Raw genomic sequence first — 18,291 nt, forward strand, 5'->3', positions numbered from 1 at the left:
ACTTAGGCTGGTTCCATATCTTTGCAATTGTGAATTGTGCTGCAATAAACATAAACATGTAGGTGTCTTTTTTGACATAGGGACTTATTTTCCTTTTAATAGGTAGCCAGTAGTGAGAACGCCAGATCAAGTGGTAGATCTACTTGAACTCTCCATACTGTTTTCCACACAGCTTGTACTAATTTACATTCTCACCAGCAATGTATAAGCATTCCCTTTTTACCATATCCAAGCCAACATCTGTTTTTTTTTGTTTTGTTTTTACTTTTTCATAATGGCCATTCTGGCTGGGATAAGGTGTATGTCATTGTGGTTTTAATTTGTATTTCCCTGATCATTAGTGATGTTGAGAATGTCTTTATATGTGTTGGCTATTTGTATATCTTCTTTTAACAAATGCCTATTCATGTTGCTTTAATGTGTTTTATCTGATATAAAAGAATAGCTACTCCTGCTATCTGATATAAAACAATAGCTACCCCTTTACCATGAGTCTACAAGAATCCTTATGGGTGTTAGGTGATTCTCTTGAGGACAGTGGATATTTGGTTTGTGATTTTTAATCCTAAAACAACTTTTAAAAGGCAAATGAGTTTCAACTACTAGAAATACTGTATCTAGATAAAGGACAAAATGGATCTACTGGAATCTACTGGAATGTAAATACTGATTAGTCCAAATAGGAAGAACCATATCTAGAGTTCCGGGATTACCACATTTAAGAAAACACAGTATCAAATCTGAGATTATCCAGAGAAGGACAAAGAGGATGGAAATAAATTGAGAAAGAGTTTCTAACATGAGGAATGGTTGAGAGTAATCTCAATAATTCTGTAGCCTGAAGATAAGAAAACTTAGGGGAAAAGTATGTATTTAATTAGGATTAAGTTTGTGACTATTAAGGCAAAACGAACTGTAGCTCAATGTAATAAAGAACTTTCCAGCATTTAGAAATAATGAAAGGGGTGTGTTAAAATATAATGAGGACCAAGCATGGTGGCTTATGCCTGTAATTGCAGCACTTTGGGAGACCAAGGCAGAAGGACCACTTGAGGCCAGGAGTTCAAAACCAGTTTAGGCAACATAGTGAGACCATGCATCCAGTAAAAAATAAAAAATTAATTAATTAACCGAACGTGGTGGCATGCACATATTGTTCCAGCTACTCGAGAAGCTAAGGTAGATGATGGCTTCAGTGCAGGAGTTCAAGGCTGCAGTAAGCTATGATTACACCACTGCATTCCAGCCTGGGTGACAGAGCAAGGCTCTGTCTTTAAAAATATAAAAATAAAAAAATTAAGAAAAACATATTATGAGCCCTGCCGAACTGGAAGTATTCAAGTAGAAGATGAAATAGTAAGGCTTCATGTTGAAGTTTAAACTAAATGAACTCTAATGTCCCTCCAACTCTAAGATAACTTAATTCTAATACTAATAAACCAACTGGCAGTGCAGCATTGTAGCTCAGTTAAACTATTGCTATTACTTAACCATAATCAATAAGGGAATTACCAATTTCTATTATGTGACATTAATGAAAGAATTTTAAACTCCATGTAGAAGTCTGCATTAAAATATAGAATCTACAAAATCTTAAAAAAAAAACCACAGCAATTTAAAAAAATCATTATAACTGGATAACTACTTCATTTATATACTAAAATAGATAATTTCATTTCTGCTGCCCCTCCTTGGTGGAAATTAAACTCATTTTTGACACTGAAAAGTTGGGACATTTCAAGTAAAATAAAAAAGGGCTTCTCGGCTGGATGTGGTGGCTCATGCCTGTAATCCCAGCACTCTGGGAGGCTGAGACAGGCGGATCACGAGGTCAGGAGTTCGAGACCAGCTAGGCCAATGTGGTGAAACCCTGTCTCTACCAAAAATACAAAAAAAAAAAAAAAAAAATTAGCTGGGTGTGGTGGTGCGCGCCTGTAGTCCCAGCTACTAGGGAAGCTGAGACAGGAGAATCGCTTGAACCCAGGAGGTGGAGGTTGCAGTGAGCCGAGATCGTGTCACTGCACTCCAGCCTGGGCGCCAGAGCAGGATTCTGTCTTTAAAAAAAAAAAAAGTGGGGCGGGGTGGGGGGCTTCTCAAAGTGGCAAAGCCTGGCCAGGTGCAGTGGCTCACGCCTGTAATCCCAGAACTTTGGGAGGCCGAGGCAGGCATGATCTCGAACTCATGATTACAAGGCATGATCTCGAACTCATGATCACAAGGTCATGAGTTCGAGACCAACCTGACCAATATGGTGAAACCCTGTCTCTACTAAAAATACAAAAATTAGCCAGGTGTGGTGGCACATGCCTGTAATCCCAGCTACTCGGGAGGGTGAGGCAGGAGGATCGCTTGAACCTGGGAGGCGGAGGTTGCAGTGATCAGAGATTGCACCATTGCACTCCAGCCTGGATGACAGAGCGGGACTTGGTCTTTTTTTTTTTTGAGAGGGAGTCTCGCTCTGTCGCCCAGGCTGGAGGGCAGTGGCTGGATCTCTGCTCACTGCAAGCTCCACCTCCTGGATTCACACCATTCTCCTGCCTCAGCCTCCAGAGTAGCTGGGACTACAGGCGCCTGCCACCACACCTAGCTAATTTTTTGTATTTTTAGTAGAGACGGGGTTTCACCATGTTAGCCAGGATGGTCTCGATCCCCTGACCTCGTGATCCGCCCACCTTGGCCTCCCAAAGTGCTGGGATTAAAGGCGTGAGCCACTGCACCCGGCCGAGACTTGGTCTTAAAAAAAAAAGAAAAGAAAAAGAGGCAAAGCCTATCTAGGAACAAAACAAAGAGGAAAAAAAGCTAGGTTACCCATCCACAGAGACAGTTTCTCTGACAAAGTCTACATTTAACTTTTTCTAAGAAAAGAGAAGTACAGCAAAAACAAAAACACCAAAGTGTAGCTCCTGTGGAGACAATCTACAATCTATCTACAATCCATAAGATTCACACACAAAATATATGTCGAAAAACTTCAAGTGCTGAATTATTTTATTGACAAATAGTAAAGCAAAAAGACAGCTGCTTATACACGTTACATAACCAATATGTTTTTAAATTGTTAGTATACGTAAGGTAACATGTCAGCTAACAGTTGGATAAAATAGATAGAAATGCCTTTCAGCCTCTTATCCAAGTGTTTCTTTTCCTTATATTCCTCTACAGTTCAAAGGAGCTGAATCTCAACCACTGTAAGCACACTCTTTCTTTTTTTTTTTTTTTTTTTGAGACGGAGTCTTACTTTGTCGCCCAGGCTGGAGTGCAGTGGCGCGATCTCGGCTCACTGCAAGCTCCGCCTCCCAGGTTCACGCCATTCTCCTGCCTCAGCCTCCCAAGTAGCTGGGACTACAGGCACCCACTACTACACCCGGCTAATTTTTTGTATTTTTTTTTTTTTAGTAGAGATGGGGTTTCACTGTGTTAGCCAGGATGGTCTCGATCTCCTGACCTCATGATCTGCCCGCCTCGGCCTCCCAGAGTGCTGGGATTACAGGCATAAGCCACCGCACCAGGCCTGTAAGCACACTCTTTCAAAAATCAAAAATAGGGAGGGCATGGCACCTTAACTTTAAAACAAATAATAAGAAAATGTGATTAAATAGTACTTCTTTCAGTGTTAAGACATATTTGTATGTAAAATCAATGGTAAAATCAAATTTACCACGGAATTTGATGTTTCACTTTTAATTTCAAAACTGCTATATTTAATTTCTGTTTTAGCTTTATTGGTTCATTAAAGAAAGAAAGTTATTTTAGAAATAAGTAACAGAAGCATCTAGGAGCATGCTAAAGGCCTTAGCTATCTGCCTTTCCCAAAGTTCTCTTTAAAAATAACATCTTTCACTTGTCTTTTTCATATCTAACTGCCAATAAACATAATATTTCTTCTGAATAATTAGTGTGTTTTTGTCATGTCTTATGAATCTTAAAAACCCTCTTTGCTATGGCAATCAGAAATATAAGACACAAATCTACAGTTTTCCTCTAGGAATTGTGCAGTAACTTAATAGTAAGTATCCACCATCCTATACTTGTTTATCCTTCATGCGAATTTCATTAGCTACTTTCTAAAACTTTTGTCTAATAAAACTCTAAAATAAATTTCAAATTCTTTTTGAATAATTCAGAGGATAAACAGAAGCAAAAATATTGAAAATCACCTCTCTTAAAGAGTAATCAAGATTCTAAAGCTAAGCAAAAAAGCAGGGATAGTCAAGCATAGTAGACAATTATTAGTCAAGCATTTACTAAGTGGCCATGGCCAACAGAGCTATGGTTCTAGTTGAATGAAAAACTTTAAATACATTCCATCTTTCCCAATTTCCTAGCCTAACCTTTGAAAAGATTCTCTTTTATAACTTCCTTTTCATTCTTTATATTATAAATATAATATATATACAGGTCTGTGGCCTGTTAGGAACCAGGCCACACAGCAGGAGGTGAGTAGTGGGTGAGCAAGCATTACCTTCTGAGCTTTGCCTCCTGTCAGATCACCAGCAGCACTAGATTCTCATAGGAGCCCAAACTCTATTGTGAACTGCGCATGCAAGAGATCTAGGTCGCACACTACTTATGAGAATCTAATGCCTGATGATCTGAGGTGGAAGTTTCATCCAAAACCCCCTCTGCCCCCCTGGTCCGTGGAAAAACTGTCTTCCATGAAACTGCTGATTTAGAACACTAAAAGTAATGAGGCATCTTCCATTATTACTAGAGAAAAATTTTAGGGAATATTATCAAAATAAAAAGAGCAAAGTAAAGCTTGCTTCCTTAACAGACCAGGATCCCTGTCATTACACTTAACAGATTATCCTGAGACCTGGGCAGCAACAACAAATTATTAGTAAAAAAGATGTACAGACACTGTCTTTTGTGACTGACAAACAGGCATCTTACCCTATTATCAAATGCAGAGTTCTAGGCTGGATAGGGTGGATATTTTGGCCTTCTGGCAAGGTAATGGGTCCTCTATCTGCTCTGTATCAGGTGACCTTTCCATTTATTAGTGTATACTAACTTCCCCAAAGGTAGAAGTTTTTGTTTTTGGGGGGAAAGGGATGCAGATAATTTTGTAATAAGTCTTTTTATGTCAGTTCTACAAATGTGGCTTTAAAAGCAATGTAATTTCAACAACTCACCTTTGTGAAATGGAAAGTTACAGGAGTAAATCAGGGTTCCCTGAATTTTTCCAATCCCATTTGTGTATCTCCTCTCTAAATGTGAAAGATTTTAAACCAATGATTATTGGGACCATAAATATGTCTAAAAATAAGCCTCCCTTCTAAACCTTTGCAATTGCTTATGGCAGTGGTTCTCAAGCTTCGGTCTGTATCAGAATCACCTGGCAAGCTTGTTAAAACACAAACTGTAGGAGCCTACCCACAATTTCTGATTCAGTGGGTCTGGGGTATTGATTGAGAACTGGCCTGTAGAACAAGTTCCCAGTTGATGCTGATGCTTGTCTGGGAATCACACTTTAAGAACTGCTGCCTTAAGGAATTATACCTCTAGACTAGTTAAAACATCATCTTGACTAAAAAGTTTATGATAAAGTTTTGGCAACCTACCCCAAAACACAAAGAATCACAGAAATGATATAACCCAATGTTATCAAAGCTTTGAAAAAGCAAGTGCCCTCAACTGTACTTGATAGTATTTAAAGCAGTAGACATTTAAATACTAGGGCACAATCAGGTAAAATACTGAAAACAGCCATTAGAAATGAAAAGTAAAATAATCAAAGGGAAAAAAATTTGTATGTGACAAAACATTCACTCACTACTTATGACTGCAAAATGCCAAAAAACTGGAGAATAATTATACAAACTATACTACACTGAGCAAATGGAGTATTATTTAACCACAAAGATGACAAAAAATGAAGCCCACACACACACACACAGAAAATGGAAACAAAGTATGAAATAGAAAAAGTAGAACATAAAACTGATAACAGCAACATATGTTTAATGATAAAAATCAGAAGTAGCCTCAATAGATGTAGTATTTATCTAAGGTGAAGAAACGAGCTACTTTAGACCTAATATGTTTATAAGATAGTTTAATGCAGTCAATTTCATTATCTACTTTCTAAAACTTTTTTATAGAATATTTTATAGAATATTTTAAAGTAGCCTCTGGTCTACAGATTCCAGTGACCATCTAACCCACTGAAAATTACTTTCAAAATTTATGAAGTAAATAATTAAGAAAAACACTGAAAGTAAAAAAAATGACTAAGAAAATCTAATTAAAGTTCCCAGATAATACTTCCTTAAAGTTTTAACATGAAGAAGGGAAACTTAGTAACTACGTTGGGCACAGCTAGCAAAATCACTTGAACCAAATGTACAGAGTGGTAAAACAGATAAAGATTGGGATTCAAAGCCTATTAACGATCCAAAAAAAAAATACTTTGAGAAAAACTAATCCAATCATTAAAAACATTTTTTCAAAACTGTTAAAAATAGTGGCTTTTAAAGTGCATAACTTACTGTTTTGATTCACTGTGACAAACTTCCAAGGTTGGGTCATTATAAATAAAAGCAGCCTCTAAATCATTGATCCTTACTCGGTATATTCTACACTGTTTGCTGTTCAACTTGATTCTATTCAAGTTTGCAACTGTGGGAAATATAGTCAGTTCCACAAATCCCTGTAAAGATAGAGAATAACAACTTCATTATAAAGACTGGTATGTTTCAGAATATATTTCTTTTATTTTTACCACTTGTACACATATTATACTCCAGAGACAAAATCCCAAATAGCTACATACATACATATGCTCTCCAAGTATCTTAATTTCAAACATGATTGTCCTAGTGACTGAATGGGTGTGAGTTATGTATACTTTATCATCCTGGTGGTTCATATTCACTATCAGTGAAAATTAGGCAGTCAGAAAAAAGTAAAAGGGCTCGCTATGCTCAAAAACCAGAATTTCTAAACAGACTAGGCCCTAAAAAGGGAAGAATAAAAAAATGACAGAGCAGAAAGGGAATCAAAACCAGAAGGCTGATGAGTGAAAGAACATGGCAGAAAAAAAAAAGGGGTAAAAAATTATACCACTGAAGCTAACAAGTATGAGTTTCTGCTCATGAGTAAATTAGGACAGGTAAAACAGCAAGAGCTACAAAAGATACCAAGGCAAGTAGGAAAAATCTGCTGCCATATCCAGGAGCAGCAAATACATCACAGTGTTCAATCACTTCCTATCAAGTAGTCCAGAGGCCATATGTAGTTCTACCATGTTAGCTGTATGGTAGCAATGTCTCTGTATCCAACACATGAAAAACAGTTAAATACAGACTGCCCACCACCCTCTTGTATTCAATCAATGGGAAAGACGAACAGATGAAACACAGAATATATGTTAATTGATTTTAATATCCTGGGTTGAAAATTGATGTACTCAAACATAAAACAAGGGACAGCATGAAATAGCAATATTTCAGGACTCCAACGTGAAGAGAAAAATTTCAGAGGCTATAACAGAAATATCTAAGACAAAATTCAGACAGCAACCACAGAGGACTAGATTATAATGGCTGCTACCATGTACCAGACATTACACTAGATACTTTCCTATGTTCCCTCTAATCCTAATACCAACTCTAAGAGACAAGTACTACTTTATACTTTCTACAGAGAAGCTACAAATACTACTGTACAGTATTTTAAAAAGTTAACTTTTTACAGATAAGATAACAAAGGCAAAAAAAGTAGGTCAGTAATAAGTAGAGACTAGAGATTCAGACACAACTAAATAATTCCAAACAATTCCCACTATGCCATAATGCCTGTGGGTACAAGGGTTTTAAATAATATGCAAGAATTGTTTTTAGGTAACATTTAGTCCAACCGCTCAAGAAAGCCTAGAGATTCTGTAGCCCCTTTGTTCTCAATTCCCAAGTAAGAGGAGAGCCATACACTCTTAAATTAGAACAATCTGCACATATCTGTGAGTTAGAAACACAGAGAACAAAAGAACAAAGGCCAAAATAAAGTTGATAAAGATTCTGTGTTTAAAGGTGTAAACTATGAGCTGCTGTAGGAAGACCAGAATTCCTTTTAATTAGCATATCTGTCATCCAATGACCATTCTAAATTTAAATGAGCTTGGATCAGCTGAAAGATAAGATTTAGAACGAAGACAACTACAAAACAAAAGATTAAAGAAAGTACTGTCAACTGCTACTTGGGTGGGACATAAGAACAGAATCTGGTTTTCTAAACTCTGGTAACAATAATAGAATGATGAAATGTATTTCAGGAAGATAGGAAAAGCCCAGTCTCCTTGTACCATCAGGCCTCTGCCACCACCTAGGGCTCTAACCTACACCTGCCTGAAACATTCAGACCCATTAACCTCTACAAGTCTTCAATCTCTGCCACCCTTAGCCACTGGCATAACTGCAAGCCCCTCGGGTCATCTAGCTTCTCACTCCTTGCTTCTTGCTCTCTCCCCACCACTTCACAGATAACCATTCTCCTGGAGCCCACACTCCATTTTAAACATTTCCCCTGTGCTTTTCAACCTTTTCTAAAACTCCCTCTCTACCCTCTTGCCTTAAATGAAATGGTTCCTGAATCCTCCTAGAGAAGAAGCTACTTACTCTCCCATTCACTATAAACGAGGGTAGTGGAAAACAGGCATTCTCCTAGTTTCCACGACTACTTCTGGGTCACTTATAGGATTTTATTTAATGTACACTACAAGGTTAAGGACAGTGTAGTGTCACCGTGAAAAGCAGGTGTTCTGGAGGTAGACTCCCTGTATTCAAATCCTAGCTCTACCACTTAGTGACTGTATGATATTGGGCTAGTAACTCCAGCCCACTGTGCCTCAGTTTCCTCATAAAAAATGACATTATTGGCCTATTAGTGTTATTATGACCACCGAACAGCCAGGCATGGGCTCACGGCTGTAATCCTAGCACTTTGGGAGGCTGAGGCAGGAGGACTGCTTGAATCCAGGAGTTCAGAACCAGCCTGGTCAACATAGCAAGACCCTATCTGTACATAAACTATTAAAAAATTAGCCAGGCATGGTGGCTTTAGTTCCAGTTACTGGGGAGGCTGAGGTGGAATGATTGCTTGAGCCTGGGAGGTTGAGGCTGCAGCGAGTCATGATTGTGACACGGGTGACAGAGCAAGATCACATCTCAAAAAACAAAGACAACTGAAAAACTTACATGGAAAACACTTAAAATTATAGCTGGCATCTAGTATTTGCTTAATAAATGCTTTTGTTATTCTTTTCTGTTTATCCTTTGTGTTCATGCTATACAGGTACACCATCCTTTATGCTTCTTCATTAATATCTATGAAATTCCCCAACATTTGCTGAAGGCTCATACTCTTGCCTTTTTTTTTTCTTTTTTTTCAGAGACAGGGTATTGCTCTGTCACCCAGGCTGGAGTGCAGTGTAGCAATCATGGCATACTGCAGCCTCAATCTTCCAGGCTCAAGTGATCCTCCCACCTCAGCCTCCAGAGTAGCTGGGGACTACAGAAATGCATTACCACACCTGGTTAATTAAAAATTTTTTTCTCTAGAGACGGGTCTTATCATGTTGCCCAAGCTGGTCTAGAACTTCTGGCCTCAAGTGACCCTCCTATCTCAGCCTCCAAGAGCACTGGGATTACAGGTATAAATACTGCAACTGGTCACATACTCTTCTTTTGTAACACAAGTCTGCCATCACTCTAAGTGACTTGAATATAGATGTGTCTGATCCATCCAATAAAACTGCCTCAAAGTTCCTTGACCTCAATTCCTACAATCTTCACTTCCATCCAGGAAGAATCAAGATCACACTCTGAAAAGCACTTCATCACTGCTTAGAACTGCTCTGATGCTGACATTATGAACTCAAATGTCCACAATGCCTCTCCTCACCCCTCTCATTACTTCTCTCCCAGTCCTCCTGTTCAACTGCCTGAAATCCTCCTGTCCTTGACTTCTTCCAGTTTCTCACCAGAAAAGAATTCAGAAAAGAATAACAAAAGCATTTATTAATCTTCTTGGCACTCCTGGGGCTTTTTCTCCCTTCACCCTAAATCCTTAAATTCAACCACTCCTCTGCCAACTACCAATTATCTTGCCCCTCTGTTTCACGTACCCATCTTTCCCTTCTGTTTAAGAATGATATATCCAATGGTCCTTTAGCACCCACTCCCCACAATATCCTCAGAAATATCACTGTTTTTCTCTCTCCTATAATTACAATCTTTCCTTTCTGTAGAATTTTTTCCTGTGCCTATAAATATGTTCAAGACTCAAGGTTTTAAATGCCTTTAGATCTATGCTATCCTCAAATGAATTTTGTGCCATCTTTTTCCCATACCTTCAAAACAGAAATTCTTGAAAAAGTAGAATATGTTCACTGTTCCAACTCTCTCTTCCATTCAGTACAGTATGACTTATGCAGTCATCATTCCACTGAAGTTACCTGACATGTTTGGGCTGTGTCCCCACCCTAATCTCATCTTGAATTCTCATGTGTTGTGGGAGACCTGGTGGGAGGTAACTTAATCATGAGGGCAAGTCTTTCCATGCTATTCTCATAAAGTGAATAAATCTCATGAAATCTGATGGTTTGAAAAACGGGAATTTTTCTGCACAAGCTCTTTTTGCCTCCCGCCATCCACGTAAGATATGACTTGCTCCTCCTTGCCTTCTGCCATGATTGTGAGGCTTCTCCAGCCACGTGGAACTGTAAGATCTCCATTAAACCTCTTTCCTTTGTAAACTGCCCAGTCTCAGGTATGTCTTTATCAGCAGCATGAAAATGAACTAATACAGTAAACTGCTACCAACAGAGTGGGGTGCTGCTAAAAAGTTACCTGAAAATGTGGAAGCGACTTTGGAACTAGGTAATAGGCAGAGGTTGGAACAGTTTAGATGGCGCAGAAGACAGGAAAATGCGGGAAAGTTTGGAACTTCCTACAGACTTGTTGAATGGCTTTGACCAAAATGCTGATAGTGATATGGACAATAAGGCCCAGGCTGAGGTGGTCTCAGATGGAGATGAGAAACTTGTTGGGAACTAAAGCAAAGGTGACTCTTGCTATGTTTTTGCATAGAGACTGGCAGCATTTTGCCCCTGCCCTAGAGATTCGTGGAACTTTGAACTTGAGAAAGATGATTTAGGGTATCTGGTAGAAGAAATGTCTAAGCAGCAAAGCAGTCAAGAGGTGACTTGGGTGCTGTTAGAGGCAGTCCATTTTATAATGAAAGTAGAGCATAAAAGTGTGGAAAATTTGCAGACCGACAATGATAGAAAAGAAAATCCGGGCTGGGCATGGTGGCTCACACCTGTAATTCCAGCACATTGGGAGGCTGAGGCAGGTGGATCATGAGGTCAGGAGTTCAAGACCAGCCTGGCCAAGATGGTGAAACCCCATCTCTACTAAAAATACAGAAAATTAGCCAGGCATGGTGGTGGGCACCTGTAATCCCAGCTACTCAGGAGGCTGAGACAGAGAATTGCTTGAACCCAGGAGGTGGAGGTTGCAGCGAGCTGAGATTGAGCCACTGTACTCCAGCCTGGGGGACAGAGTGAGACTCTGTCTCAAAAAAAAAAAAAAAAAGAAAAAAGAAAATCCCATTTTCTGAGGAGAAGTCCAAGCTGGCTACAGAAATTTGCATAAGTAACAGGGAGCTGAAAGTTAATCCCCAAGAAAATGGGGAAAATGATGTCTCCAGGGCATGTCAGAGGTCTTCACACAGCCCCTCCCATCACAGGCCCGGAGGCCTAGGAGGAAAAAGTGGTTTTGTGGGCCAGGCCCAGGGTCCCTACGCTGTGTGCAGCCTAGGGACTTGATGCCCTGCATCCTATCCACTCCAGCCAGGGCTGAAAGGGGCCAACTTTGAGCTTGGGCCATAGTTTCAGATGGTACAAGCCTCAAGCCTTGGCAGCTCCCATGTGGTGGTGAGCCTGCGAGTGCAGAGAAGTCAAGAATTGAGGTTTGGGAACCTCCACCTAGATTTCAGAAGATGTATGGAAATGCCTGGATGCCCAGGCAGAAATTTGCTGTAGAGGTAGGATCCTCACAGAGAACCTCTCCTAGGCCAGTGCAGAAGAGAAATGTGGTGTCAGAGCCCCCACACAGGGTCCCTACTGAGGCACCACCTAGTGGAGCTGTGAGAAGAGGGCCACCATCCTCCAGACCCCAGAATGGTTCACTGACAACATGCACCGTGCACCTGGAAAAGCTGCAGACACTCAACGCCATTCAGTCAAGGCAGCCGGGAGGCTGCAACCTGCAAAGTCTCAGAGGCAGAGCTGCCCAAAACTATGGGAACCTACCTCTTGCATCAGCATGACCTGGATGTGACATGGAGTCAAGGGAGATCATTTTGGAGCTTTAAGATTTGACTGCCCTGCTGTATTTCAGACTTGCATGGGGCCTGTAGCCCCTTTGTTTTGGCTAATTTCTGCCATTTGGAATGGCTGTATTTACCCATTGCCTGTACTCTCATTGTATCTAGGCAGTAACTAGCTTGCTTTTGATTTCACAGGCTCATAGGCGGAAGGGACTTGTCTTGTCTCTGATGAGACTTAGGACTGTGGACTTTTGAGTTAATGCTGAAATGAGTTAAGGTTTTGGGGGACTGTTGGGAAGTCATGATTGGTTTTGAAATGTGAGGACTTAAGATTTGGGAGGGGCCAGGGGCAGAATGATACAATTTGGCTGTGTCCCCACCCAAATCTCATCTTGAATTCCCATGTGTTGTGGGAGGGACCCAGTGGGAGGTAACTGAATCATGGGGGCAAGTCTTTCCTGGGCTGTTGTCATGATAGTCTCACGAGACCTGATGGTTTTTTTGTTTGTTTGTTTGTTTTTATGAGATGGAGTCTTGCTCTGTCGCCCAGGCTGGAGGGCAGTGGTGCGATCTTGGCTCACTGCAAGCTCCGCCTCCTGTGTTCACACCATTCTCCTGCCTCAGCCTCCCGAGTAGCTGGGACTACAGGTGCCCACCGCCACGCCTGGCTAATTTTTTTTTTTTTTTTGTATTTTTAGTACAGACAGGGTTTCACTGTGTTAGCCAGGATGGTCTCGATCTCCTGACCTCATGATCTGCCCGCCTCGGCCTCCCAAAGTGCTGGGATTACAGGCCTGAGCCACCGTGCCTGGCCCTGATGGTTTTAAAAACAGGAGTTTTTGCAAATACCACATGTTCTCACTCATAAGTGGGAGTTGAATAATGAGAACACATGGACACAGGGAGGGGAACATCAAACACCAGGGCCCGTTGCGGGGTGGGGGACTAGGGGAGGGATAACATTAGAAGAAATACCTAATGTAGGTGACAAGTTTATGGGTGCAGCTAACCGCCAGGGCACATGTATACCTATGTAACAAAACTGCACGTTCTGCACATGTAACCCAGAACTTAAAGTATAATTTAAAAAAAACAAGAAACAAACAAACAAAAAAAACAGGAGTTTCTCTGCACGAGCTCTCTTTTTGCCTGCTGCCATCCATGTAAGAGACGACTTGCTACTCCTTGCCTTCTGCCATGATTGTGAGGTTTCCCCAGCCACATGGAACTGTGAGTTCTCCATTAAACCACTGTCCTTTGTAAATTGCCCAGTTTCAGGTATGTCTTTATTAGCAGCGTGAAAATGGACAAATACTTTACCCTTGCTATGGTCACTTATGACCAAGATTACTTTCAGTTTTCAAGTTTATATTTCCTGTTTACATTTAAAATTAATAACCATTCCATTTCCTCCTTTTTTTTTTTTTGAGATGGGGTTTCACTCTTGTTGTCCAGGCTGGAGTGCAGCAGTGCGATTTCGGCTCACTGGAACCTCCACCTCCTGGGTTCAAGTGACTCTCCTGCCTCAGCCTCCCGAGTAGCTGGGATTACAGGCATCTGCCACCACACTCAGCTAATTTTTTTGTATTTTTAGTAGAGACGGGGTTTCACCATGTTGGCCAGTCTGGTCTCAAACTCCTGACCTTACACCAGCCTCGGCCTCCCAAAGTGCTGGGGTTACAGGCATGAGCCACCACACCCAGCCTCCTCCTTCTTAAAATATGTTTTTCAGCCAGGTGTGGTGGCTCACACCTGTAATCCTAGCACTTTGGAAAGCCAAAGTAGGGTGGATCGCTTGAGCCCAGGAGTTTGAGACCAGCCTAAGCAACATGGCAAAACTCCGTCTCTACAAAAAATACAAAAATTAGCCAGGCTGGTGGTACGTGCCTGTGGTCCCAGCTACTCAGGAGGCTGAGGTGGGATAACCACCTGAGCCCAGGGAGGTTGAGGCTGCAGTGAGCTGTGATTGTGCCACTGCACTCCAGCCTAGGCGACAGTGAGATCCTGTCTCAAAAAAAAAGGTTTTCCCTGGTTTCTACAGCCCAAGTGTCAGTTTTCTCAAATATCATGTTCTTCAGATATTTCTCCCTGATGCTCACTTCCTGCTAGATACTCTAAGTGAGCTTTTCCACACCCTTAATGAACAATTGTATATCAAAGGCTCCCAAATTTCTCTCACCATCCTTTATCTGCACAGACATGTAGCCAACTACCCACTATTCATCTCAATTTAATAACCCCAAAGTGCATGGAATGTAATTTTCTAATCTGACCTATGAATCTTTCCTCTCAAACCTGCTGCCCTTCCCTTCCATACACAGAGTAACCATTTGTTTAAACTTACGCATTTTATCTTGTACCCTATCATACAGAAGTAGATGGCATGATCAATTGCTGAAGGCTCAGTTACAACTACAATTGAGAAACCTCCCACAGGATGCTGCCTTAAATTAGTAGACAATGTATCTCTCCTAGCCAAAACAGAACTGGGAACCAAGGGGTGAAAGTTGGAGTGACTACTCTCACTATTACACCAAAAAGGCCATGGAAGGAATTTTTTTTTTTTTTTTTTTGGAGCGGGGGACAGAGTTTTGCTCTTGTTGCCCAGGCTGGAGTGCAGTGGCATGATCTCGGCTCACTGCAACCTCTGCCTCCCGTGTTCAAGTGATTCTCCTGCCTCAGCCTCCCAAGTAGCTGGGATTACGGGTGCCCGCCACCATGCTCAGCTAATTTTTTGTATTTTTAGTAGAGATAGGGTTTCACTGTGTTGGCCAGGTTGGTCTCAAACTCCTGACCTCGTGATCTGCCCACTTCGGCCTCCCAAAGTGCTGGGATTACAAGCGTGAGCCACTGCGCCTGGCCAATTCTTGTATTTTTAGTAGAGACAGGGTTTCACCATGTTGGCCAGACAGGTCTTGAACTCCTGACCTCAGGTGATCCATCCGCCTTGGCCTCCCAAAGTGCTGGGATTACAGGTGTGAGCCACCGTGCCCAGCCATGGAAGGAATTTTTGCCTCCTGTCTCTGTGACCCTGGGTTCAGCATGTTGAGAGGTCCTGGTGCCTAAGTGAAGAATGCATCCACCAGGGCACATAACCATGATTCCATTCCATTGAAGTTGAGGCTGCCCCTTGACCACCTTGAGCTCCTCATCCCAAAGAACCAAAAAGCAGAGAAAGGGGTCCTGTTCTGGCTGGAATGAATCATTTCAATTACCAAACAGAAAAGTAAAGCTTTGCTATACAATAAGGACAAGAATCACATCTGAAATCTAGGGGATTCCCTCAGATGCCTCTCAGATCCCCCCTAACAGTCCTAGGCAACAGAAACTGCAACAACCCAATAAAGATATAAACAGCAGTGAAGGTCCTAAAGAAACAAGGGTCTAGGTCATCCCAATAGAAATGTCAGCAGAAGGAAAAGGAAACACCAAAGGGGTGAAGAAATAAAGCAGTATGTATCAACTTCGGCCATGCTACCAGCTAAGGGAAGCAGGGACTGTTACAATTTAGTTTTATACTATTTCTTTCAACCACTTTTCTTTCCACTATCTTGCATAAAAGACACTAGAGGTAACTAATATTTTAGGTGGGAACAGGGCTGAACTGTCATCTCTCACACTAACAGAATAGCTCAGGGGTTAGCAAACTGTCTCTTAAAGGGCCAGATAGAAATATTTCAGGCTTTGTGGGTCACACAGTCTCTGTCTCAGCTACTCACCTCTGCCAGCTTAGCTCCAAAACCTCCACAGTCAATATGTAAATAAATGGGGATGGCTGTGTTCAAGTAACATTTCACTTAAAAAACAAGTAGTCAGCCACTACCAACTCTTTCAGTGGCTCATAGGACTTTGTAAGTTCCCCATGTTAGGAGCACTAGCTTTTCATCTCAACCAAAGACAATAGTGGATGTGTTGGGGTTAAAAAGGTAGACTGTTCTGATTATTCTCACTTTGCCCCTCCTGATCTGCTCTCTACCCTACTCAATACCCTACGAGCTGCATTAACTGGGCTCTACCCTTCTGGCTGGGTTGGTCCAACAGTTTCCACAAAAAGGAAACTGGAAAACAGAAGGAAAGCAAGTTTATATTAATTACCCCAGATTCCTTTCTGCCAGGCTGAAGGTAAGCAGTAGCTTCATTCTTCTATTAAAAGACACAGGTCCTACAAGGTGACCCATTCCATGGCTACAGTAGGTTCTAGTAACTTCCCCTTCCCTTTGTTGTTTCAGGCCTAGACAACTGTTCCTCACTGTTGATAGCTCAGAGGGTTCCTCCACCTCATGTTGGTTTCTGTTAACTCTGTTCTAAATAGTCCCTTCAATTCCCTCAATTAACTTGTGTGTATGTGTGAGTGTGTGTGTGTGTATATATATGTATGTGTATATATATATACACATACATATATGTATATCTGCCATTTACTTCCTACCAAGATCCTAACCCATACAACATCCAATCAAAGTTTCCAATGGGAAACTTAAGTCATCCACAACCCCTTTATAGCAGTCTTGAAAAAGCCACATGCAACTTCTATTGATTCCTCAGGGACAACACAGGTGGAAGGGGGAATGACAGACGTAAAAAGTGCATCAAACTCTTAGGTCATCAGTGATTAAAAAGGGTTTCATCATTTGCCAACTTTATGCCCTTAAGAAAGTTACTTAACCTCCATTCTTTTTTTAGTTTTTTTTTTTTTTTGAGACGGAGTCTTGCTCCGTCGCCCAGGCTGGAGTGCAGTGGCGCGATCTCGGCTCCCTGCAAGTTCGCCTCCCAGGTTCATGCCATTCTCCTGCCTCAGCCTCCCGAGTAGCTGGGACCACAGGCACCCACCACCACGGCCGGCTAATTTTTTGTATTTTTAGTAGAGACAGGGTTTCACTGTGTTAGCCAGGATGGTTTCGATCTCCTGACCTCATGATCCACCCGCCTCAGCCTCCCAAAGTGCTGGGATTACAGGTGTGAGCCACCGTGCCTGGCCCTGAACCTCCATTCTTTTAGCAGCCTCAATCATGCCTTAATTCTAATATTAGGATTAAAATATTATCTATCTCACAGGGTAATTATGAAGATTAAGTGAGTTAATACACATAAACCTTAGAAGATATCTTACATATATTAATGGCTAAATATATGTTCACTAATTCAATCATGTCAACTCTATTTCAATTCCATTTTCACTAATGCTATCTTCATTTAGGACTTCACCATTTCTCCCCTAGATTACTGCAGTAACCTCTGAACTAGACTCCCTAATTCCCTTATCTTTCCTACCCAATTCATACAACATAATACAACTCAAGTATCCTACTATATAAGATACAAGGTACATAACCTAGGGAAGACTGCATGAGAAATTCCATAAACGAGGAGACTAAATTTAATAAACCTTTCAGGAACATTACAAATCTAAGATTCTATGACTCATGAAAAGCGACATTTTCCTATCTATTCAGCTTATCCTAAGTAAATATATACATACATGGGTAACAAATCTGACAGAGAAGTTGATACCATCACTCAAGGAAAACCAGCTCTCATTAACATTTTAGCCTATGTAATAAAGGTAGCCCTAAGAAAGTAAATTAAATAAATACTTGAGTTTTCAGCCAGGTGCAGTGGTTCATGCCTGTAATCCCAGCATTTTGGGAGGCAGAGGCAGGTGAATCACTTGAGGTCAGGAGTTCGAGACCAGCCTGGCCAACATGGAGAAAACTCTGACTCCATTAAAAATACAAAAATAAGCTGGGCGTGGTCATGCACACCTGTAATTCAAGCTACTTGGGAGGCTGAGGTAGGACAACTGCTTGAACCCAGGAGGTGGAGGTTGCAGTGAGCCAAGATCACAGCACTGCACTCCAGCCTCAGTGACAGAGTGAGACTCTGTCTCCAAAAACAAACAAACAAACAAAAAACTTGAATGTTCAAGCTTTTTCCTAAAATTGATTATATCAGTAATCCATA

General features: G+C 41.2%; 1 protein-coding gene across 6 annotated transcripts in view; it reads right to left on the reverse strand.

Annotated features, from left to right (window-relative positions):
• The window catches only part of TAF2 (TATA-box binding protein associated factor 2), a 102,408-nt gene that overhangs the window by 81,644 nt on the left and 2,473 nt on the right, over positions 1–18,291 (reverse strand). For 4 of the 6 annotated variants that reach the window (XM_063606474.1, XM_063606473.1, XM_055116887.2 and 1 more), the window contains exon 3: positions 6,492–6,652. The exons of 1 other annotated variant lie outside the window; for it this stretch is intronic. In XM_063606474.1, the coding sequence (XP_063462544.1) occupies positions 6,492–6,652 (161 nt within the window). Of the gene's footprint in view, positions 1–5,135; positions 5,196–6,491; positions 6,653–18,291 lie in introns of those variants that run through there. One more of the 6 variants, XM_063606475.1, reaches the window with a different exon arrangement.

Source organism: Pan paniscus, chromosome 7 (assembly GCF_029289425.2).
Source record: "Pan paniscus chromosome 7, NHGRI_mPanPan1-v2.0_pri, whole genome shotgun sequence".
In the NCBI taxonomy this organism is placed as follows: Eukaryota; Metazoa; Chordata; class Mammalia; order Primates; family Hominidae; genus Pan; species Pan paniscus.